Here is a 21,108-nt window from a genome sequence, read left to right as displayed (position 1 = left end):
ACTAAGGACGGGCAAGCAAAAAGGTGGACCCCACCACAGCCCACTCGGTGCAGTAGACCAGCGTACATGTGTGGAAGCGCAGCTACAGCGCGAACGCCCCTGCGTCGATTTCGAGTGGGTCGGCCTCGGCGACGTACTGTGCGCTCGAGAGGAAGCGCACGCCTCTCGTGGAGGGCGGCATAACGACCGTGCACAACCCGTACACCCTGAGGCCGTTGACGAGCCAAAAGCTGGGGCTCTGGCGGCGAGCGCTCCGCAGCCCGCGCAGTGTCGCCTTAAGGTCGCGGAGGGTACTGGCGTGCGCGGCGGCGAGGTCGGGGCCGGCGGCCTGTGCCGGCGCCTGTGGTGTGGGCGGGGCAGACGCCTGCGGCGTGGGCGTGAGCGGCGTGGGATCCGTCGGGCGCAGCGAGCCCGGCGCGAAGTCCGGGTCGAGCCAGGCCGGGTCGACGCGGTCGAGGTCAACGACCGTCACTCGTGCGCCGCATGACAGGCTTAGCGCGACAAGGAACGCCAACTCCTGCCACCGCAGGTTGTCGCTCTCGCGCGGCCCGAGACGCTTCCACGGCAGCGTCTCTTCGTCCTCGTCCTCCGGCTCGTCCGATGGCTGGAAGTAGGCGGGCGTGAACTCCTCCGGGCCGTGGAGGAGGGTCGCGTGCCCCTCCTGCTCTCCGCGCCCTTCTGCACGCGCGTCCGGCATGGCGCGCCAGCCCGCGAACGAGATCACGACTTCGCGCACGCCCTCGAGGTCGCGCAAGCGCAAGCGCACGAGCCCCGGTGCCTCGTGCCACGCCACGTTGACGACCACACGCCGACACACCGTCTTCACGTCCAAGATGTGGTGCGGCGCCATCTCGCCCGGCGCCGGGAAGAGGGCGAGGGTACGCGTTGGCGGCGGGAGCTCGTCCATCTCCCCGCTGAGGCCGGGCATGAGGCGCGTGAGCTCCACCTCGTGCGTGAACGGTTGTGTATCCGACACCGCGCCGACGTCGCCGTGCAGATCGAGCACGCGCACGAGGGGGAAGTATGCGCGCGCGCCGGGCACGAAGGGGCCGTGTGGGCGCGCGAACTGCATCCAGTTGTAGTATGTGTCGGTTGGGGGGGCCCCGAGCACCCGCATTCGCCCCGCATGCGTGTAGACTGCGTAGGCGTTGAAGCTTGCCGCGAACAGGCTGCTTGGGTCGGGGCGGGCGCGCATGGAAGGGTTGAGCGCCGCGTGCCACGCCGCGAACCACCGGCCGCCCATGCCCCGGTCTTCGACGACTAGGTGGGCCGCGAGGCGCGCATCGGCGCGCGCCTTGCAATGTCGTGAGGCAGCGCGGAGTGCAAGAAGCGAGGGCGCCGGCGCGTGCGCAATCACCGCGTCGAGGAGGTGTGGGAAGGCGCCTGCATCGAGGACTGCGTCGGGCATGGTGGTGAGTACAGGAGAGGGAGGATGAGACGGGAGAGGTCTGGGTGGCAATCGTGGCTTGCCAGGACGATGACGCACATGTGCCGATCGGATCTGGTCGGCAGATCATGATCGACATATATCCGTGCACCCTCCTCCATCTCCGTTTGCTACAGGCCAACGATCATGCATTATACTGGCCAAGACGGCAACAAGAAAACCACAAGCATCAGGTCTGGCTTTCGCCTGCTGCCTGCTTCTTGTTCTTGCGGAAGATGCGCGCCAGCAACCCCTTCTTCTTCGGTTCTCCCCCATCGCCGTCAGCCTCCTCTCCGGTCGCGTCCTCCTCCACTTCCGCGGGCTCACCGCGCATCTCGTGTGCCACTTGCGCCTCCGCCATGCCCTGCGGCATGCCCGGCGGATGTCCCTCTAGCGGCTTCGGGTTTGAGGGGTCAAACGCCGGTCCATGTGTGTCGACTTGGTGCGTGTGCTGCTGCATCGCCGCGTTGGCGGTGCTCACAATATCGCCTGCGCCCTCGCCCTCCGCCAGCGGCCGGAACAGGTCCGCCACCTTGCCCGGCCCGATGAGCGTCTGGTACACGTGGAGCGTGGTGGGGAAGTGCGAGGCCCCCTCGCTGATGGCGTCCAGCAGGCGGAGCGCGTAGGTCTGACAGTTGTTCGTGATGAGGTTGTATGCGGCCTGCTTTTCACGGATCTGCGCGATGACGGCCTCGCCTAGCGTCAGCGCGCCCGCGACTCTGAACCCACCTGTTCGCCTGATCGCGTCATCGTTGAAGCGCGTATCTCCCACCGGGAAGAGTTGCCACTCGTCAGGGTTGACGCGCGCGTTGGTGTAGATTACATCAAAGTTCTCGTCCAGACGTCAGACTCTGGCGGGCGCAGACTCACCATCCACAGCTGATGCACATACTCGCCGACTAACACGCCCCAGTGCTGCGTGGGGTCGGGGTACGAGTTGATGCTCTCCGTAATGAGCTTGCCGAGGCCCGTCTGCTCCGCGAACCACTTGCCCGCAAAGCCGCCGACGGGGTGCCATCCAACAAATACAGGGCGCGGATGCGCGTCGAGAACCGGCGTGGACACGGGGACGACGTTTGGTGACGCGCCGAGACCTGCTGCAGCCTTGAGGCGCTTCTCTCCCTCAGTCAGACCGGTCTGGATCCAACGCGCGGCAATGTCGCGCTTGCGTTCGCGCTGTTCTGGAGACTCGTCCGTCATGGCAGGTAAAGGCTGACAGAGTGAACGGGATAGAGGAATAGTGCGATGCGGGAGATGAGACGCGTCTGGGAAGGGTATTTGGAGTGGGGCGGTGTCTCACCTGTCAGGCCGTGTTTGGTCCCGGGTGCACACGTGACTCACATGACACGTGTGACGCGCGACCCGCCTCACTTGCCAGCTCGAGCTAGCGACGTTGTTTTGTTCATCAAACTCGCCACCTGCCGGGTCTGCCTGGCACTTCTGTAGGTGTACAGTACATGGATTTACAAGCATATGAGCGAGTCTCCCTTAGCAATACATTGGAAACAACGCGCAATGTTCCACCCAACCGCCCCATCACTCTGCTACCACCGCGTCTCCAGTGCATATTGCGTATCGCCCACGCTAACGCGGTACTCGGCAACCGATGCGAACCGCACCCCCTCCTCGATGCGCCACGCCGTTTCCTCGGTGCTCCAGTCATGCAGGGCGCGTGCGAGGCGTGCGATTTCGGCCATGAAGCGAAGGCGAAGCTGACACGCCGCACCTGTGCCCCGCTCGCACCCGTCGGAGTGGCCAGCGGCCAGCCAGAGAGGGTGCCAGGCTTCGGTCCCTACGAGCGTGAAAGTACGTCCGGGGAGGTTGCGGGCGATGGCGCGTGCCCAGTCGTCGAGCAGCTTCGGTTGGCCATCGTACGCTGGCTCATTGGGGAGGACGGTTGAGATCGTCCCCTCGCGTCGACGCGGCTGGGAGGTGTTGCTTGCGAGGCGCAGAACGTGCCTCGGCCCGCGGCCATGCAGGCGTCGCACGACGAGGATTGAAGACGAGGTAGAGGGCTTCACGGAGTTGACCGATTGGGTGGGAGGGGCAAGAAATGTGTTGGGCGAGAGGGTGGATAGGGCTGGGCGAGCAGTTGGTGATCGAAAGGGTTCTGATGATCGGCAAATGTGCAGTACAACTTCCGACACATGCGGCGGGAGAAGGGTGTGTGGGGCATCTTCTGTCCCAATGAGCGACGCGTGCGTATACAGGATGGTGCTGACGAGCTTGCGTACGCCGTCCCCGAGGTCGGGCCACTCATAACGCGGCGCCAGAGCCCACTCTGAGCCAGGCACTACTGGCGGCGCCATAATGATGGTGGTGGGCGCCGGGTGTGTAACGTGTTGCACTGGACCGACGCGCAGCACCTCGAGGCCGCGGAGGACGCGCAGCGGTGCGGCACCGTTCACAACGTGCAGTGCTCGCACTGGCGAGGCCTGAGAGAGGGAGCGCGGGAGTGTCAGCCGTGGGAGCTTGCGGCCCCAGGTCCGCGGCGCGAGGGAACGACCGTGGGCGCGCGAGCCAATGTGCGTGAGCTGTAATGCGCGATGGAAGTGGGCGTCCACCGCCGCGCGGTACTCTTTGCTGACGGCGCGAAGAGTGAGGAGGGAGGGGTAGTCGAGGTAGTGGAGGACGCTCTCGAGGGGCAAGGTGGGCTTCGGCGGCGGGGCGAGAGCGCGTCGACGAACGCGTGTGTACGGCTGGGGTGTGACTGTGGGACGCCATGGGGAGAGAGGCTTCGAGGGGGTGGCTGGTGGTCTGCGACGCGGGGTTCTTGGCGGAGGAGTGTTGGGCGGCGTGTCTGGGGCAAGAATACGCGGCGCCTTGCGGGGAGTTGATGGGGACGGAGACGAGGGTGCAGTTGTGGGCTTCTTCTTTGTGCGGGTGGGCTTTGTGATGGGGGTCGAGGGATCACTGATGGGTGCCAGCAGACCCGGGCTGAGCAGCACTGCGAGTAGCGCATGGGTGGGAACAAGCACGAGCTGCGCCGATGTTGGCGCGGGTTGCCTCAGAACGAAGGAAGCGTGGACCGCGACGAGGGCGACCTGGGCGATATTCCAGGTGACGAGGGCGCTGTTGACGCTCATGAGTGGGGGTGTCGGGGCATGAGTGCGTGGTGGGAGGTCAAGATGAGAAGTGGCAAGACAGATGATTGTTGAGAAGAGATGGAGATGGAGTACGTGGTTTGCTGTTGTTGTGATGTGGTGGATGTGACGTGGGTCACTCTGTGTGCCGGACCTGTCACGCGCCTGACTTTTGACTTCTAATCGGCCGAACTCGCATACTATCCTGTCATGTTCTCTTAATCAAGATAGACGCGTTACGCAAGCAGCCGCAGGCTGGACAGGTGTTCATGCATAGATCATGAAGGCACATCGTTTCATTCATCGGTGGCACACAACACGATGTTGGCGCCGGAGGGCATGGAGACAAATGATGCCGCTCAGTCGGCTAGGGCCGGAGTGCACGTGCAGAACGCGTCGCGCCAGCGCCACCAAACCGTATCTCTGGACGTATCGGGACGCAACGCTCACAACGGCTCAGTTGACTCAGTATGTGAGCTGAAGAGGGATAGAGCGCATGGACAAACGTGCATTGGCTACCCACCCCATCCACCTTCTGCTCGGTACAACACCTGCGAGTCCCCGAGCCCCATCTCAAGCGCCCACCTCTTCTCCCCGACAAGTTTGCGCCACTCGCCGAGTTTGACACAATTGATATCCTGGAGCTTGTCCGCAAGTTCACTCTCAAGGATGAGCCGCTTAATCTCGTCATTCGGCTCGCCATACGGGCGCTGTGCTGGGGGATCACGTCCGAGGCGCGCTCCCTCTGCGCCAACAAGCACCACCCGCGCGTTCGGGAAGACGTCGACCAGCGCTGCCACACGCTCCGGGGTGTAGCCGACCTCCATCTCGCTAGTGCCCTTCGCCGGGCGGCGCTGCACGAACGCGACGACTACCTCCTCGATGGTGCGGCAGGCACAGCCCGCAGTTGGAGAGGTTCCGCCGCACGAACAAGATACCGTGGCCCACATCCTGGGCGCAAGATCGGTGAACTCGTGGCTCACGAGTCTCCGTGTGCCGGGTGGCACGACTAGGGCATAAGTGGAGCGAAGTGCGCCGGCGCATGAGGGCGAGAGGACGACGGTGCGCGCCTTTAGAGTGGTGTTGTCGTTGTTCCTCCCCGCCAACCGATACGCCGGGAGGCGGACGGCGTCGAGATCCAGCCACGGCTCAAGAGCAGCGAGGTCAGTGCCGTGCACAAACTCGCCGACGTCAATGACGCGGGTGTGGGCCAGCACGCGTGCGGTGGTGGCTAGGGCTTGGGCTGCGCTTACGTCTGCGGGAGGAGGCGCTGGCGGAGCGCGTCCGAAGCTTTTGGTGACAGGTTTAGAAAGCGCCGACTCTCCACCTTGTGCAAGAGCAATGTAGTTGCGCGGACGCACGCCGGGAATGGGGACGCCTGCAGCGCTCCGTATATGCAGATACTTGCCGTACCGCGTAGAGCTCGATTTAACAGTGATGTGGCGCGCGAGCTGGGCCTCAACTGCATCTCGGGCGGCGTGGCAGAGAGATCGTAGTGCCTTCACAGTGTCGTAGTGTGCGAGGGAGAACGCCAGGATAGCCTCGAAGATGTGCGGATAGGCGGCGATGTCGAGAGCGGGTCTGGGGTTGGAGGTGTGGGCAAGCTCCAGATCAGACGCCGACCGGGGACCAGAGCTTGCGACTGTCATTGCCACGTCTGGAAGCGCTGCTGCAAACTTCGTTGAGGCCATGATGTCTGAGGTGGTGGTGGGGATATGCTGGCTCGCTTGTCGTCTTGTTGATGTTGGCGTTCCCGCAGTGCCGCGTCGAGACGAGAGACGGATCAAGCTACCACGTGGCAAGTCACGTGGTTCGTTCGGTCCAAGCCGAATGATGTCACATGCTCGTCTGACCCCACCGCCACCATCGCTCATCTCTTGCATCACATCGCCCACCTCATCATGGGCACCTTCCACCCCGCTGAACATGAGAGTCTTGTTCCGCAGCGTGGCACAGTGCGTCCCCGCGCCTACCACCAGCCTGGTGAGCACACCTCGCAGTCCAACGCCGCCGCCCTTCCCCTAAACGGCGACTGGAAGTTCCGCTTCTCGCCCACGCTCGAGGACGCCGGCGGCGACGCGTTCAAGGACCCGGCGTTTGACGACGGAAAGTGGGGCACTCTGCCCGTTCCCAGCACCTGGGTGCTGCACGGACACGGCAAGCCATGGTACACGAACATCCAGTTCCCCTTCCCTCTCGACCCACCGCGTGTACCAGACGAGAATCCGACGGGCGATTATCGCTTCGAATTCGACACGGACAAGGCCAAGTGGCCCAAGGGCGGACGGGTGAGCCGCGGTACCGGGTGGAAGCTGGGACGGGATTGATGGCAGACGCTGCTGCGGTTCGATGGCGTCGAGAGCTGGTACAAGGTGTGGCTGAATGGGTACGAGCTGGGATACGCCACCGGCTCTCGACTTCCCTCTGAGTACGACATCACTGAGCACCTGAAATTCGGGAAGAACATTCTCGCTGTTCGTGTGCGTCAGTGGAGCAGCGCAAGCTACATCGAGGACCAGGATCAGTGGTGGCTCCCCGGCATCTTCCGTGACGTGACGCTGCTGCACCGGCCGGAAGGTTGCATCGAAGACTACTTTGTGCATGCCGACTACGACGCTAAGCGCGGAAAGGGTATTCTCAAGGTCAACTGCTCCCCTGGTGGAAGGGTGAAGGTACCCGAGCTCGACATAGATGTCGAGTCTGGCGAGGAGGTCCATGTCCATGTCGAGCCTTGGACAGCCGAAACACCCCGCCTCTACTCGGGCACGCTATCTACGAAGAGCGAAAGCATCCCATTGCGTATTGGCTTCCGGCGCGTTGAGATTGACGATGGGCTCATCAAGATCAACGGCCGCCGCGTTCTCTTCCGCGGCGTGAACCGGCACGAATTCCACCCTAAGGCGGGGCGCGCCCTAGACCGTGCCACCATGCTTCAAGACGTGCTTCTCATGAAGCGGCTCAACGTCAACGCAGTGCGCACGAGCCACTACCCGCCTCATCCGCACTTCTTAAGCCTATGTGACGAATATGGTCTCTGGGTCATCCTCGAGAACGACTACGAGACGCACGGGTTCGATTTTGTCGGCTGGCGCGGGAATCCCTCGGCTGAGGCCGCGTGGAAGGACATGCTCATGCACCGCATTGAACGAACGATGGAGCGGGATAAGAACCACCCCGCAATCGTGATTTGGAGTCTTGGAAACGAGGCGAGTGTCGGCGACAACATCGGACACATGGCGCGGTGGGTGCGAAAGCGCGATCCATCAAGGCCGCTGCACTACGAGGGCGACTGGGAGGTAAGTAACTGCGGAGATTCATGTATTCCACCATGCTCATATCAGGTGCGCTACACCGACATTTACTCTCGCATGTACCCTTGGTTGCCGGAGGTTGATTCCATCGGGCGACGCGATGAGTGGAGCCTAGACAACAAGGAGCTCGACAAGCACCGCCGCAAAGCGCCGTTCATCATCTGCGAGTACGCACATGCGATGGGCAATGGGCCTGGTGGTTTCAAGGAGTACTACGCTATGTTTGAGCGTTATGAACGCTGTCAGGTGGGTGGCCGAGGTTCTGTCGGGAGTTTGGAGCTGACACCAGGGTGGCTTTGTATGGGAGTGGATCGACCACGGAATCCCGCAAAAAGGCCCGAATGGTACGCACTACGCCTATGGCGGCGACTTTGGTGAGGAAGTACACGACGGCAACTTCATCACCGATGGGCTCATGTTCCCGAACCGCGATCCCAGTCCCGGCGCGATCGAGATGGCGAAAACATATGAGCCGCTCGCAATCTCGGGCGAGGGGCGAGACGTGTGCATTAAGAACAAGTTTGATTTTGCCACCACCGAGCGCTACGCGTTTGAGTGGAGCCTCGAGGCGGACGGCGAAGTCGTCGACCGCGGCGAACTCCGCGTTGACCCCATCGATTCGTGGGAGCGGGGCGCAGCGCGGCTCCCAGCGCCCAAGGAAGTTCCAGGCGAGAAAGTGTGGACCGTGCGTGCCGTCCTCAAGGACAAGACAAGTTGGGCGGACCAGGGCCATGAGGTCGCCTGGGGCCAGTGGCCGTGCGGCGATAGCACGAGCATTCCACCCAGCGAGGGGATCGGCGCGGTGTCCCTTGCGGACAGCGACGAGTGGGAGCTCTTCCCGTCGCGCGTATCTGTTCCTGCCCCGCCGCCGGGCCCCAGTATCCAGTCGGACGGGACCATCAAGCTCGGTCCAGCGACGTTCAGCGCGCGAGGGCAGCTCATCCGGCTCGGCCACATGCCCGTATCTGCAGCCCTTGACATCTCACGCGCAACAACGGACAACGACCGCGGGTGGGACGGCACAATCAATCGGCGGCAGTCCAAAGCGTGGAGCACCGCGGGCGTGCACCGGATGCACACGCGCGTCGACTCCGTGGAGGTGGAGGACAACGTCGTGCGCGTGCGCACCTGGGAAGCCGCGGCGGTGCGCGAGCGCGGCTTGCGCTGCGTGTATACCTGGCGCGCGAGTAAGGATTCCATTGCGGTGGAAGTCGACGTGGACCCCGTCGGAGATTGGCGCGATCTTCCTTTCGCGCGGCTCGGCATGCGCCTCGTCCTTCCGAAGAGCATCACAGACATTGAGTACTTTGGTCTCGGGCCGGGCGAGGCGTACCCTGACTCGTGCGCGGCCGTGCGGCTCGGGCGTTGGAAGAACACCGTCGACGGGTGGCAGACGCCATACGTGATGCCGCAGGAGAACGGGGCTCGGCGCGGCGTGCGCTGGGCAACCTTCATTGGGTCGGAGGGAGGGGTGCGGATCGCTGCAACCCCGCCGCCCACAGTCCACAGGGCCACGAGTGTGCTTGACGAGAGGGGAGGCACACGTCTCGTGCGCCCCGTCATCCTGGCCGCGCGCCGTTGGACGACGGCCGATCTCGAGGCCGCAAAGCATACAACTGATCTCAGGCCGCGCGACAACGTGTTTGTCAATGTTGACGCGAGCCATCACGGGCTCGGGACGGCCGCGTGCGGCCCCGGCCCGACCGAGGCGTACCGCAATGCGGTGGGGCGCACGAGCTTCGGATTTGCGCTCGCGCCCGTTGATGTGGATGCGGACGCAAAGGCGTGTGTGGTGATGTAATCAGAAGCAAAAGAAGCAGTAGAACAAACAGAAGACATACATGGTGTGACAAGAGACAAAAACAACTATAAATATGCTGCCATCGCTGGAGACAGCGTTCAGATCTGGCTGTCGCAGGAGACAGCGTTCAGATCGAGCCATTGCAGGAGGCAGCGTTCAGATCGAGCCATCGAAATTCTCCACCTTGTACGCCTCGTCGCCGAGAACGCGACAGTGCTGCGAGTGGGTCCGGACGCGGAGCCACGCATGCGCCGCGCTTGTAGCCAGCATTACGGCACTGTCTTCAACTACAAGCACCACATTGTTGCAGTGCCTGAGGCTCAGCAGGTAGTCGGTGAGGGGAGTTAATTCTAGCTCTCCGTGAAGAACTACCACCAGCTCTTGCGCTCGTGAGGGGATGAACAGAGACCCCATGTCGCAGTGAATAACAAGACGTGTCGTCGAGTCGGGAACCTGGAGGTAGGGCGGCGTTGAAGGCGGGGCAGAAGACGAGGCCGATGACAGCACCGAAGAGGGAGGGGGAGACACCGCCGAAGAAGGTGCGGAAGAAAGCGCCGAAGACGACGCGGAAGGGCGCGAAGAAGACGCCGATGATAGCACCGAAGATGGAGGAGGAGACACCGCTGAAGAAGGCGCGGAAGAAAGCTCCGAAGACGACGCAGAAGGGCGGGAAGAGGACGGCGCCGAAGGGGGTGACGAGGATGGCGGCGCCGAAGGGGGCAACGAGGATGACGGCGCCGAAGGGGGCGACGAGGATGACGACGCCGAAAGGGATTCACGCCGGATGATGGCGCGGCGCGGTTGGATGTACGCCATAAGACCGGCGGCGCCGCAGACTGTCGCTCCCTTGATCCGGATGGTGTCCGCTTTCTTGGCGCGATGGATGGGATACTCCTCACCCTGGATGTGACCGTGTAGGTCGAGAACTGTGCTAGACAATGTGGCCGGGTTCTTCGCTGCAAGATTTTTATCGGCTGCGGCAGGGGCTGCAGGGGGAGCGCAGGTGGGTGTGGCGGTGGGTGCGCCGAGGCCCGCCAAAATGTGCGCCGCGTGCAGTGCCTCGTCGGTGGTGGCGATCGGCGCGCCGAGATGTGCCAGAGTACGCGACGCGTGTACGATCTCACCGGCAGTGGAGACGGCGGTGGCAGGCGCGCTAAGGCTTGCCAGGATGTGGGCCGCCTGCGCGGCCTTGTCAGCGATGTGAGGAATAGACGGTGCGGGATCGCGTGCCGTGGATGGCTTGCAGATCTTGGAAGCGGCCGGAGTCGAGGCCGGCGCGTTCTTGGATCGGGCCTGCGTCGCGACCGACGCCTTCGTAACCTTGGAATGAGCGGCGGTCGCGACCGGCGCTTCCTTGACCTTGGTTTTGCCAGTCGACGTCAAGGCCGGATTGGATGTCGATGGAGGTTTGTTGCTCGACGTCGCGGACGGGCGCGCAACCTTCGCCTGGGCTCTGGCGACAGCGGAGCGATTGCGAGTCGTCCGGCTCGCCAACTGGACGGAGGAAGTGGGCTGGACAGTTGAGGGCGGCGAGGCCTCCCGAAGCCGCTTGGTGGCAGCGCCTTGGTTTGTCGAGGAGATAGGTTGCTTGCGCTTTCCCATGGCTTTAGGCATAACTGAAAACAAGTGACTGTGTGACTTTGGAGAGTTCCAGAGGTGATGATGATGAGAAGAAAAGAGGAAGGAAGAGATGAGTAACGGTTGATGAGTGTTGGTTGGACCTCCGTGAGCAATTCAATTGAATGGGGGTGTCCCACAACCAACCATTCGAACCAGCGGAGTCCGCATTGATTCCAACGCCGGATTTGCTAGCGTGCTAGTCTCGTGGTGTCCACAGTTCGGCCTCGGCATCTTGCTGTCAGCCTTCATGCTCGGCCGTCTCGGTTCCCCCCATCCTCTGATTTCCCTCATCACCCTCCTCATCCCCCATCTTTCTCGTCTCTTTCGCTCTAATCCCCCCGGACTGCACAGCTTGAAAATCGCCAGCGTGAGTCAACATCTCATCGACCAGACAGCATGTCGGCGCGTAGACACCCGACTCATGCACCCCCCCAACTTAGCGGAGTGGAATGTAGACCAGTCTTTCGCTCCACCTCCTCTTCCCCCTTCCCCCATCATTTCTCCACCATCTCCCTTCCTTCCTTTTCCCTCTTCCCCCTTTAGCCAACAACATCAACATCCCTCAAGCCTGGTCGCGACAAGTGAGTCGTCCGTGAAGGCTGGTTAGCACCAGTGGCTCAGTCTCCATACATCTCCGTGCGTGAGTCTCTGCGCTTGAGTCTCCGTGAGCGAGTCTCCGTGTTTGGTGCCAGTGTCCGGGCGACAGTCTGTCTCCAGGCGTCCATCTGTCTTCGTCCATCGGCTGGCGTGCGTACGTCGTCTCCGTGCGTCGTCTCGCCTTGGTCCCACGTGCATCGTCTCCGTGTGTTGGTCTTCGAGTATCGTCTCTACGGGCCGTCTCCATCGGTCTCCATCTGTCCGTTACAACATCAGTCGTGTCGTCAGTCAGCATTCACCTGCTTATTAGCTGCGCCGTGAATGCGATCTTGTCCACGTGCCGTGCCCAGCACGGTTAGCTCGTAGCCTGGCCACACTGCCCCGCGCGCCCCCGTGTCCCCTCCCCCCCCCCACCTCCTCCCTCACACCAAGCCGCTGCCAGGCCATGCCCGTCTCCCTCTCCCAAGAGCAAGCAAACCACCACAATCTCATGTCGCAGCTAGTCACAGCCGCCGCGACGCCAGCTATCACGCCCTCGCCAGCCCAACCATGTCGAGTGCAAACATCCGCTCGCCAACCTCCGTACGGTACTCGTCTTTGGATAGCAAGCGGATGCTCGCGAATCCGCTGTCTTCACCGTTCCTAAGGGGATCTGGTGGCGCACTGCCGTGTCGCAGTTGCATAGCGGCCGTCTCCAATGCCGCCAGTATCTCCGTCCTTCGGCCCAAGACTTGGGGCGCATCCACCAGCGTAATCTCGCCTCGGACGAGGTACGCTACTAAGGCAGCTGTAGCGGTCAGCCACGGGTTACCTCTCCCGATTTCGTCATCTCCAAACCCCTCCTCGCCGCTCGGCGCTGCGGCCCCGGTCATTAAGTTGTGCCAGGGTCCCGTCATCTCGCCACTCTGCTTTGCCGCATCGCCCCCTCCGACATCGGAAAAGACAAGCACCATTTTGACCGACGCCATCGTCCTGCGATCAACATGCTGCGGTATTGAGATACCAGGAGGGATAGCCGCTGCGCCGGTGAAGTGAACAACGATGTGCTTTGACGATGACGCGGGAGTCTCGCGATGAACCACGGGGATGTCACCTGTCGGTACAAACCATCCTCTACCCTCCTCCGCTTTCAGCAGGGGCGCAAACAACACGCGCCGTCGCGAATGTGGAAAGCCGTCGTAGCTATATGGGCCCGGACCCCACGCCGAGTAATATCGTACCACTTCAGGCCTGAGGACACCTAGTAGATCGACGGAGCCGAATCCCGCACCGCGCGCCAGATGCGCGGCTTCCAGCGCTGGCACCTCAACCACGCGCACGCCTTCGATTGCGCGAAGACATCGTTCCAGCGCTGCTTTGCGCGCTCGCCGACGAGAGTCCAGCAGGCACACGTCCATGACCACCCCTACCCGCAGGCCGCGCTCGGCGCGCATCTCTTGCTCGGGTGTTGCAACGTCACGCCAGCGCATCATACCAGGCAGTCGTGGCGCGTGCGGTAGCACAGGGCGAGGAAAACGAGCGATGTAGGCCGCCCCAGCCGTGCCAGGACTCAACACTAGGGGCCGGGAACCCAATGACTTGCCTGGTTCGGAGAGCAGGAGATTGGCGTTACATGCCGACGTCGGCGTGCCAGGCGCGCACGAGAGCACTGTCAAGCTTCTCACGCGGTCACAACAGAACGCTGCATCGTATTCGCGCAGGTAGCGCTCGCCCGTTGAGACAGGGGGACCGAAGCCAGGCATGCGCAGGATGACATGCTGAGCGAGCCTTGCATCGGCTTTTCTTTTTGTCGACCAAGATACGCGCCGTAGGATAAGGAGGGCGGAGTAGTCTGAATGCGCAAGCACCCCGTCAAGGATGTGGGGGTACGTGTCGGCGTCGAGTGGTGTTGCTGATGGCATCGGTAGGAGTAGCGGAGAAGATGATCCCATTACGTGTGTCCTCCGACTAGATTGATGCTTCCGCCCGGAATTGTCATCGCCCAATTGAATCAGACTATGTGGGCGGGGAATGCAAAATGTACCGCGCCTCGCCCAGCACTGTCGTGTACTCGTCGAGAGTGTACATAGCAATGCGCTTTGGGAGAGTCGCAATAGCCTCGGCATTCCAAAAATTTGGATACCAGGTCCTGAGGCGGTTCACAATCTGCACAACGCACCGCGGCAGATCGTGATGCTGCGCAGCGCATAAGTCGCCCCATATAGCGGGGTCGACAGACTCGGCGCCCACGAGCGTGAACCGTGCAGTTGGATTGCGAAATATTATTCGGGCAGTAGGGAACATCAGGCCGAGGTGGCCGGGCGGGGTCTCTTGCGTATTATCAGCAATGCCTGTGAAGTTGATGACAACCTCTGCCGCCGAGACGAGGTTGAGGGTATCCGCGGTCGGCGGGAACACGGTTTCACCGGGATCAAGCACGCGGAAGCCCGTGAGATTGAAGACGAGGCGCGAACCACGGTACGTAGTAAACGGGCAAGGGATGACCCACTCGCCCGCGCGGCCCATAAGGAGCGGCGTAAAGACCACTGCGGTCGCGGCGTTGAGCGGGCGGCCCCACGCACACCACGGCCCATGGAAGCGGTACATGCGCGCCCTGAGAGCCTTGACGAGGTCCGCCGCGCCCTCCACCATCCAAGCGGCCGGGAACGCTGTGACGTCCACGACCTCGGCCTTAGCCAGGGCGGCAGCACAGCGTGCCCTCGCCGCGCGGCGGGCGGCGCGTCGCGCCGTGGCCGCCTGCCTATTCTCCGGACTGACGGTCGACTCCGAGTCGCCCGGAGGCGTGGGGGCGCGCACGCGCACGGGGGCAATGGCGCCCGCCCAGTGCATGAAGACGGGGAGCTTGCCGCCCGGCGCGACGAGGGAGCGGACTTCGAGGCGTCGCATGCGCTCACGTAACAGACGAGTGTCGAGCCTCACGTCTACAAGGCGGGCGGGGGCGTGGACGTGTACGCCGCACGGAATGTGCAGGCGGACATGGGCGGCGAGGCGCGCGTCCGCTGCGTCTCGGAGGGCGTGGGAGGCGGCGCGCAGCGCCAGCAGCCCCGAGAAGTCGGCTTGCTCGAGCACAGCATCGAGGATATGGGGGTAGGCGGAGCCGTCGAGCATAGTGACATAGGAGAATGACGTCGGGCCGCCGGATGAAGATGTAGCCGGCGTCCGCCGGTCGACACGAGTATCAAATCGAAGCGGAGCGTCGAGGTGCGTGGCGGCAGCGATGGAGCGATCATGAACAGACCAGAGCTGACAGCAGGAGGTGAGGATGCGGGGGACGCTCGGGTCGTCATTTGTGCTCTGATCCGCATCGCGCACAAAAGGAAAGCCTCGTGTGGGGCTCGAACCCACGACCGAATGATCAACCGGAACTGAAAGAGTCCGCATTAAGAGTCATTTAATCTACCGACTGATATAACGAGGCAGAGACATTCCGTGACCTCCGCAGCCCCTTCCGTTTCATATTGTCATAATTAGAGCATCCCTGGGCGCGCTCCGACGGCATCATGGGGTGGGTCCCAGACTTACATTGGGCCAGATAGGTTCGTTGCATTGCGCAGACCCAGTAGCCGAGCTTTCCAACGCGCTCTCCATCTCAGCCCGGTGCGCTCTTCTGGTGAACTCCCTGCAACTCCAGCAGCGACAGTTCGGGTCATTGCGTCGCTCAGAGGTGGGCTCATCCAGGCGACACCTCGGGCACGGGCGGCCGGCGTCGCTGCAGTACGTAGCCGGGGACCACCTGCAAATTGCTATCAGTTTGGCATGTACATACGAGCACATACGTACAGCCCCCGCTGCAGGTGCCACAACGACTCAAGATCGGAATGGCAGCGATGGGTTCCGCTGCAGCTTGGTGATGATGGGTGTCCCCTGCTCCTTCACTCACACACACGCTACCCAACATAGCGGTACGCTGGATCTGTCTCGATCGCCCACTGCGTCCCGCCGACCTTGGCGGCGTACTCAGCCCGCGAAACGAGTGTCAGGGGACACGTGCCGTCGAACTCGACGCGATCGTCTTCGTAGTGGTCCAACTGAGCGCGCATGTCGCCCACAACCCGGTTCAGCCACTCCGCGTCGTCTGTGTCGCCGACAATTGTGACGCTCGTCTCGGCACTATGCGGGCGGCACGCCTCAGCAACGATTCTGGCCAGTGCGGGGACGAGAGTGGGTATCTGCACGCCGTCGAGGTAGTCGAAGATGAGGATGATCTCACGAGTCTTCGTCGGTGGCAGTCGGGGGAGGGCGCTGCCTGGGTTCTGACGGTATCCGGTGCACCAAGCACGCGAAAAGTGAGCGACAACAACGGGGACAGGCGCGTCGAAGAACCACATGCAGTCGTCCAGCCACACGTCGCGCTCGACCATGACAACTAGGCGCCGCGCAATGTCCGCTGGACCACTGTCGTGGAGGTGCATGAAGCGACCCGTTGGGCGGACTGAGTCGTACATCTCAGCGAGGGAGATGCGGAGGCGGATCACCTCCGGTTGAACTAATGTCAAGATGGCTGGCGGGAAGTGGATGAGGCTCTGGCCCGGATGGAGGTCGATCACGCGCGTCGATCCAGGGAGAGGCGGCGGCCCGCGACCAACGCCGGGCTCCTTGCCCCAGGTCTTCGCTGTGCAATGCACATGACCCTTCAGAGAGGTGCCCGCGGCGCTGCGGAGAGTGTATGTGTCGCCGCGCGAGGTGAGGAGCGACACGTGAGCGTAAAGCTTCGGGAGGAGGCGGGCGCGCAGTGCTCGCGACGTGCTTGCGATGGCGAAGAGGGTCGGCGGAGGGGCGAAGTGCGCGATGCGCTCTACGAGGTGCGGAAAGGCCGTATGGTCCAGCGTCGGAGTGCGAGACTTGTGGGAGCTCGCGAGGGTGAGCGTGCGGAACTGAGCTGCGGCACAGCCGACGGCATCTCGGCGTCTCGGAGATGAGGACTTTGTCGGAGCGGAGGTGTTGCGGGCCGGTGTCATGATGGCATGGTGTTTGGGGACTGGAATGGGACGGGTGTGTCGGCCGACGTTGACGGAGAGTAAGAGGCAGGACGAGAGATGGAGTGAGATCAGAATCGAGAGCGATCATGCAGTTTGACGTCAGCAACGCCCGTTAGAGCCGTCCACGGTGGCAACGGAATGTTAAGGCCCTCTGATCTCCGCACGACCTCGACCATCACGGCGATAGTTGGGGAACAACTCAACCCGCGCCGCTAACGATCACTCGCTTATACGTGAACGCCTGCTGCACCGGGGCTTCAAGCATTCATTCTGGCCGTTGTTTTGGCGCTTCGGCTGCTTCCAGCTCCGAGTATGGGTGGGCTGCTTGGTGGAGGTGGAGTCCCCACTGATCGACGTCTCCGGACGTCTTGCGGCCGCGCTGAGCTCACAGAGGCGTATGAAGCCTGTCCGCATGGCATGGCGCTCATTGTTCTGCTGTTCTGCATCTGTAATCATGCTGCAAGGGCCAGTACGAGTATAATTGCTATGGCGTTGGCTGCGGTGAGAGTCGGCCCTTCCTAGGCCCTCCCCATTGTCCCCGGCAGCTCGGGTTCCGGGCAGACGATACATACAGGGCGAGATTTCCTCAAGATTACGCGAGGCCGGCGAGAACCGATAATGCGTGCCAGGGTCCCCGCCAGATGGCCGCTAGTAGCCGGGTATCCAGCGCGCTCTTCGACTTCCAGATCCGCTCGTCACCCCAGCGCGCCGCCCAGCGCACGTTATGAGAGCGTGCTTAGGGTGCGGCGCGCGGAGCTGTCGTACGTCGATGACTCGGTGACTGCCTCGGTGTGCTCGTGTGCTCTGGGAGGGACTTGATAGATAAGCCTGATGCTCACATGACCGCAATTCGGCGTTGATCTTGTGGCACTTGTGATTCACCGTAACACAGAGCAGCGCACGATCGACATGCATACTCTGCGCAGATCAATATTTTACAGCAAAGCACGCCCTCTATGCATGCAAGCGCGTCTGCAGTTGTCAACAAAATTCCGGCCATGTCCGCAGTAAAGTGCCCACCCACCGGGTAAGAAATGTAGTTTGGGGCCGGTAGGCCCGGCTAACATTTCGAATCCGCGGCCGGGGCTGGGCCTTTTCGGCCGCGCTCTTGGGGCTGCAAGTGGGGGGGCAGCGAGTAACGACTTGTGTAGACCTGCGCGACGGCAACGTACTTAACCTCGCTTGGGTGTCGTCTCTCTGAGATCTTTCAATTCCCCTCCCTCTCCCTTCATCCACACATCTCATCATGGCGCCCCCTCCCCCCGCCTGGGTCCAGAAGCTCGTGCCGTCGTCGCCCCGCGGCCCCGACCTCCTCTCGGCTGAGCGCAATGGCTCGCAGGTCAACTCTGAGCGCCTTGCCGAGCTCCTCCACACCAAGGAGCAGCTTGAGTTGAACCAGCGCATTGAGAAGATCATCTCGGCTGAGCCCATCTTCGACAAGAACGAGCTCCTCTCGATGGGCCGTGTCGACCGCATCGAGCGCTCGCTCGCCCGTGGCAAGACGCTCAAGCGCCTCAACGCCAAGCACAACTGGTCCAAGGAGGAGTACAAGGTTGCCGCCAACATCTCGGGCGAGCCCAACGTCTACGGCCTCCACGACTCGATGTGGCTCGTCACCCTCCGCGAGCAGGGCACCCCCGAGCAGCACAAGCTCTTCCTCGAGAAGGCTGAGCGCGCCGAGTACGTTGGCTGCTACGCCCAGACCGAGCTTGGCCACGGCTCCAACGTCCGCGGTCTCGAGACCACCGCCACCTGGGACCCCAAGGACAAGACGTTCGTCATCCACTCGCCCCACCTCACTGCCTCCAAGTGGTGGATCGGCTCGCTTGGCAAGGTCGCCAACCACGCCATCGTCATGGCCCAGCTCTTTGTCAACGGCAAGAACCACGGCCCGCACCCCTTCGTCGTCCACATCCGTGACCTCAAGACCCACGAGCCCCTTGAGAACATCTACGTCGGTGACATCGGACCCAAGTTTGGTTACAAGTGAGTGTCCAGTGACTGAGTTGGCTGTCGGGGAGTCACCCGTCACCTGACTGTGCCCCATAAATGTCGACCGAGGTGGGCATGTGCCCACGTGACGGATCGGCGAGGGTTTGGCAGTGCCACACTGATCTGCGTGCAGATCGCATCGGATGCACACAGTCGCTGACAGCCAGCTCGATGGACAACGGTTTCCTCCTCTTCAACCACGTCAAGATCCCCCACGTCAACATGCTTGCCCGCTTCAACTACGTCGACCCCGAGACGTCCGAGTACCGCCGCGTCGGCTCGCCCTCGCTCATCTACGGCACGCTCACCTGGGTGCGCTCGAACATTGTGCTCGACTCGGGCTCGTCGCTCGCTCGCGGTGTCGCCATCGCGACTCGCTACGCCGCCGTCCGTCGCCAGTTCCAGGACCGTGACGCCGAGGAGGCTGGTGTTGGCGGCGAGACCCCTGTCCTCAACTACAAGATGGTGCAGGCCCGTCTCCTCCCCCTCCTCGCTGCCTCGTACGCCCTCCACTTCACCGGCCGCGGCATGATGGAGCTGTACAACGCCAACCAGGAGCAGATGAAGAAGAACCTCGCCAACGGGCCCACCAAGCGCTCGGCCGGTCCCGAGGAGCTCAACCCCGGAGCCGACCTCCTCGCCGACCTCCACTCGACCTCGTGTGGCCTCAAGGCGCTTGGCTCGACTATTGCCGTCGACGGCCTCGAGATGTGCCGTCGTGCCTGTGGTGGCCACGGCTACTCGTCCTACTCGGGCATCGGCTCGTGGTACTCGGACTACCTCCCGACCGCGACGTGGGAGGGCGACAACTACATGCTCACGCAGCAGGTCGCGCGCTACATGCTCAAGACGGCGCGTGCCGTCATCAACGGCACTGCGCCGGACAACGAGACCTCGCGCATCCTGAAGCACTACCTCGCGCGCAAGGACACTGGCGCTGCGTTCGACGTGCTCAACAACGACGGCGACCTCGTCTCGGCCTTCGCCTGGCGCACCGCCTACCTCACCTTTGAGGCGCTCCGCCTGCGCGACAAGGAGAAGCAGTCGTGGAACTCGCTCCTCGTCCACTTCTGGCGCCTGTCCACCGCCCACTCCCAGTACCTCGTCGTGCGCAACTTCCACGACGCGGTGGTCAAGGACCGCGCGGCGGTCGCGGCCAAGGTCGGCGAGCCGACCGCGCAGGCCCTCGTCGACCTCTACCGCCTCTTCGCGCTCACCACGCTCGAGGCGCACGGCGCCGAGTTCTTCACCGCCGGTGCCGTCACCACCACCCAGATTTCCCTCACCCGCACCAAGGGCATCAGCGCGCTGCTCGACGCCGTCCGCCCCAACGCCGTCAGCCTCGTCGACGCCTGGTCCTTCAGCGACTACCTCCTCAACTCGGCGCTCGGCCGCAAGGACGGTGCCGTGTACGAGGACCTCTTCGCGCGCGCATGGTCCAACCCGGTCAACAACCTCACCTTTGACCCCTACCCGACCTCGCCCACGCTCATCAAGCGCCGCGAAGCCAAGCTTTAAGCGCCGCCCACGATGCTGCGAGGCTAGGGTGTAGGGTGTAGTGCCGGCCACATAGTCGGGGCCGGCAGGTGTAATTGTAGTAGTCACGGACGCAGTCACGGACAGAAAAGCGATCCTCGCTAATAGCTTGGGAATGAATCTTGCATTGGTTTCTGGTACCACCGGCGGGGAGTGTGATGTTGCGGACTGCGACTGAGGAGCACAGAAGGCAGGTGAAGAAGCGGGTGAGCCGCGTGACTGCTTGCTTACTGCCAAGCCGGACCCGGGTCTCTTTATCCCTGGTATGAGTACGCAAGTCCGAGCTTGTGGCGAAGGGATGACGCTCAAGCCCGCTGCCTTCGGGTGAAAAGTTTGGAACATTTCGACCATTTGCATCTCACTCACTACATAACAAGGTCATACAGCTTACAGTCAAGCGTTCTATAATGTGACGGCGCTACTCTGCGCATTTTACAAGCGTCTGCGGATGTGTTGGGTGGGGATCAGACGAAGGCGATCCCGCAGATCAAGGCTGCAAAGGAGAGAGGTTTCGGGGATCGCCGGGGCGGATGGGACAGATCGGCGGGCACAAGTGTGACCGTGGCGGGAGGACATTCTATGCGTTCCAGTGCGCGACCAGATCTATCGACAGGGGGTCGGCGGCCTGCACAATATCGATGCGTCTTCGAAGCGCTATGCTGTGTCGACGAGGGCTTGCCGTACGATGGCGGTCCAAGCTCGAGCGAGGTCCATGGGGTGAGTCCAGGCCGGGTGCCGCGCCGCCCACTTGGCAAGCCTCGTG

The 21,108-nt window shown here is 62.6% G+C and overlaps 9 protein-coding genes across 9 annotated transcripts; 2 read left to right on the top strand and 7 right to left on the bottom strand.

Moving 5' to 3' along the window:
* Nucleotides 1–82: 82 nt before the first annotated feature.
* COLE_00222 (uncharacterized protein) lies at nt 83–1,408 on the bottom strand (the record flags this gene model as incomplete). Its single annotated transcript, XM_018423575.2, has 1 exon — nt 83–1,408. One exon carries the CDS (start codon nt 1,406–1,408, stop codon nt 83–85), a length of 1,326 nt encoding a protein of 441 aa, XP_018277770.1.
* A 208-nt stretch (nt 1,409–1,616) lies between these two features.
* On the bottom strand, nt 1,617–2,626 carry COLE_00221 (uncharacterized protein; the record flags this gene model as incomplete). Its single annotated transcript, XM_018423574.2, has 3 exons — nt 1,617–2,122; nt 2,156–2,264; nt 2,297–2,626. 3 exons carry the CDS (start codon nt 2,624–2,626, stop codon nt 1,617–1,619), a joined length of 945 nt encoding a protein of 314 aa, XP_018277769.1.
* Nucleotides 2,627–2,970: 344 nt separating this feature from the next.
* Nucleotides 2,971–4,512, bottom strand: COLE_00220 (uncharacterized protein; the record flags this gene model as incomplete). The annotated part of the gene is made up of 1 exon (XM_018423573.2): nt 2,971–4,512. The coding sequence occupies one exon, from the start codon at nt 4,510–4,512 to the stop codon at nt 2,971–2,973; it is 1,542 nt and encodes a 513-aa protein (XP_018277768.1).
* A 512-nt stretch (nt 4,513–5,024) lies between these two features.
* On the bottom strand, nt 5,025–6,200 carry COLE_00219 (uncharacterized protein; the record flags this gene model as incomplete). The annotated part of the gene is made up of 1 exon (XM_018423572.2): nt 5,025–6,200. The coding sequence occupies one exon, from the start codon at nt 6,198–6,200 to the stop codon at nt 5,025–5,027; it is 1,176 nt and encodes a 391-aa protein (XP_018277767.1).
* A 210-nt stretch (nt 6,201–6,410) lies between these two features.
* On the top strand, nt 6,411–9,621 carry COLE_00218 (uncharacterized protein; the record flags this gene model as incomplete). Its single annotated transcript, XM_018419417.2, has 4 exons — nt 6,411–6,797; nt 6,843–7,805; nt 7,851–8,066; nt 8,110–9,621. The coding sequence occupies 4 exons, from the start codon at nt 6,411–6,413 to the stop codon at nt 9,619–9,621; spliced, it is 3,078 nt and encodes a 1,025-aa protein (XP_018277766.1).
* Nucleotides 9,622–9,777: 156 nt separating this feature from the next.
* Nucleotides 9,778–11,235, bottom strand: COLE_00217 (uncharacterized protein; the record flags this gene model as incomplete). The annotated part of the gene is made up of 1 exon (XM_018419416.2): nt 9,778–11,235. The coding sequence occupies one exon, from the start codon at nt 11,233–11,235 to the stop codon at nt 9,778–9,780; it is 1,458 nt and encodes a 485-aa protein (XP_018277765.1).
* A 1,130-nt stretch (nt 11,236–12,365) lies between these two features.
* On the bottom strand, nt 12,366–13,943 carry COLE_00216 (uncharacterized protein; the record flags this gene model as incomplete). The annotated part of the gene is made up of 1 exon (XM_018419414.2): nt 12,366–13,943. One exon carries the CDS (start codon nt 13,941–13,943, stop codon nt 12,366–12,368), a length of 1,578 nt encoding a protein of 525 aa, XP_018277764.1.
* A 1,782-nt stretch (nt 13,944–15,725) lies between these two features.
* Nucleotides 15,726–16,796, bottom strand: COLE_00215 (uncharacterized protein; the record flags this gene model as incomplete). Its single annotated transcript, XM_018419415.2, has 1 exon — nt 15,726–16,796. One exon carries the CDS (start codon nt 16,794–16,796, stop codon nt 15,726–15,728), a length of 1,071 nt encoding a protein of 356 aa, XP_018277762.1.
* A 1,267-nt stretch (nt 16,797–18,063) lies between these two features.
* On the top strand, nt 18,064–20,327 carry COLE_00214 (uncharacterized protein; the record flags this gene model as incomplete). Its single annotated transcript, XM_065626065.1, has 3 exons — nt 18,064–18,803; nt 18,977–19,364; nt 19,404–20,327. The coding sequence occupies 3 exons, from the start codon at nt 18,064–18,066 to the stop codon at nt 20,325–20,327; spliced, it is 2,052 nt and encodes a 683-aa protein (XP_065482559.1).
* Between the last annotated feature and the right edge of the window lie 781 nt (nt 20,328–21,108).

This window comes from Cutaneotrichosporon oleaginosum, assembly GCF_008065305.1.
Source record: "Cutaneotrichosporon oleaginosum strain ATCC 20508 chromosome Unknown ATCC20508_contig01, whole genome shotgun sequence".
NCBI lineage: Eukaryota > Fungi > Basidiomycota > Tremellomycetes > Trichosporonales > Trichosporonaceae > Cutaneotrichosporon > Cutaneotrichosporon oleaginosum.
Note: the sequence above shows the minus strand (reverse complement) of the source record. Positions and strands in the feature narration are given on the sequence as shown.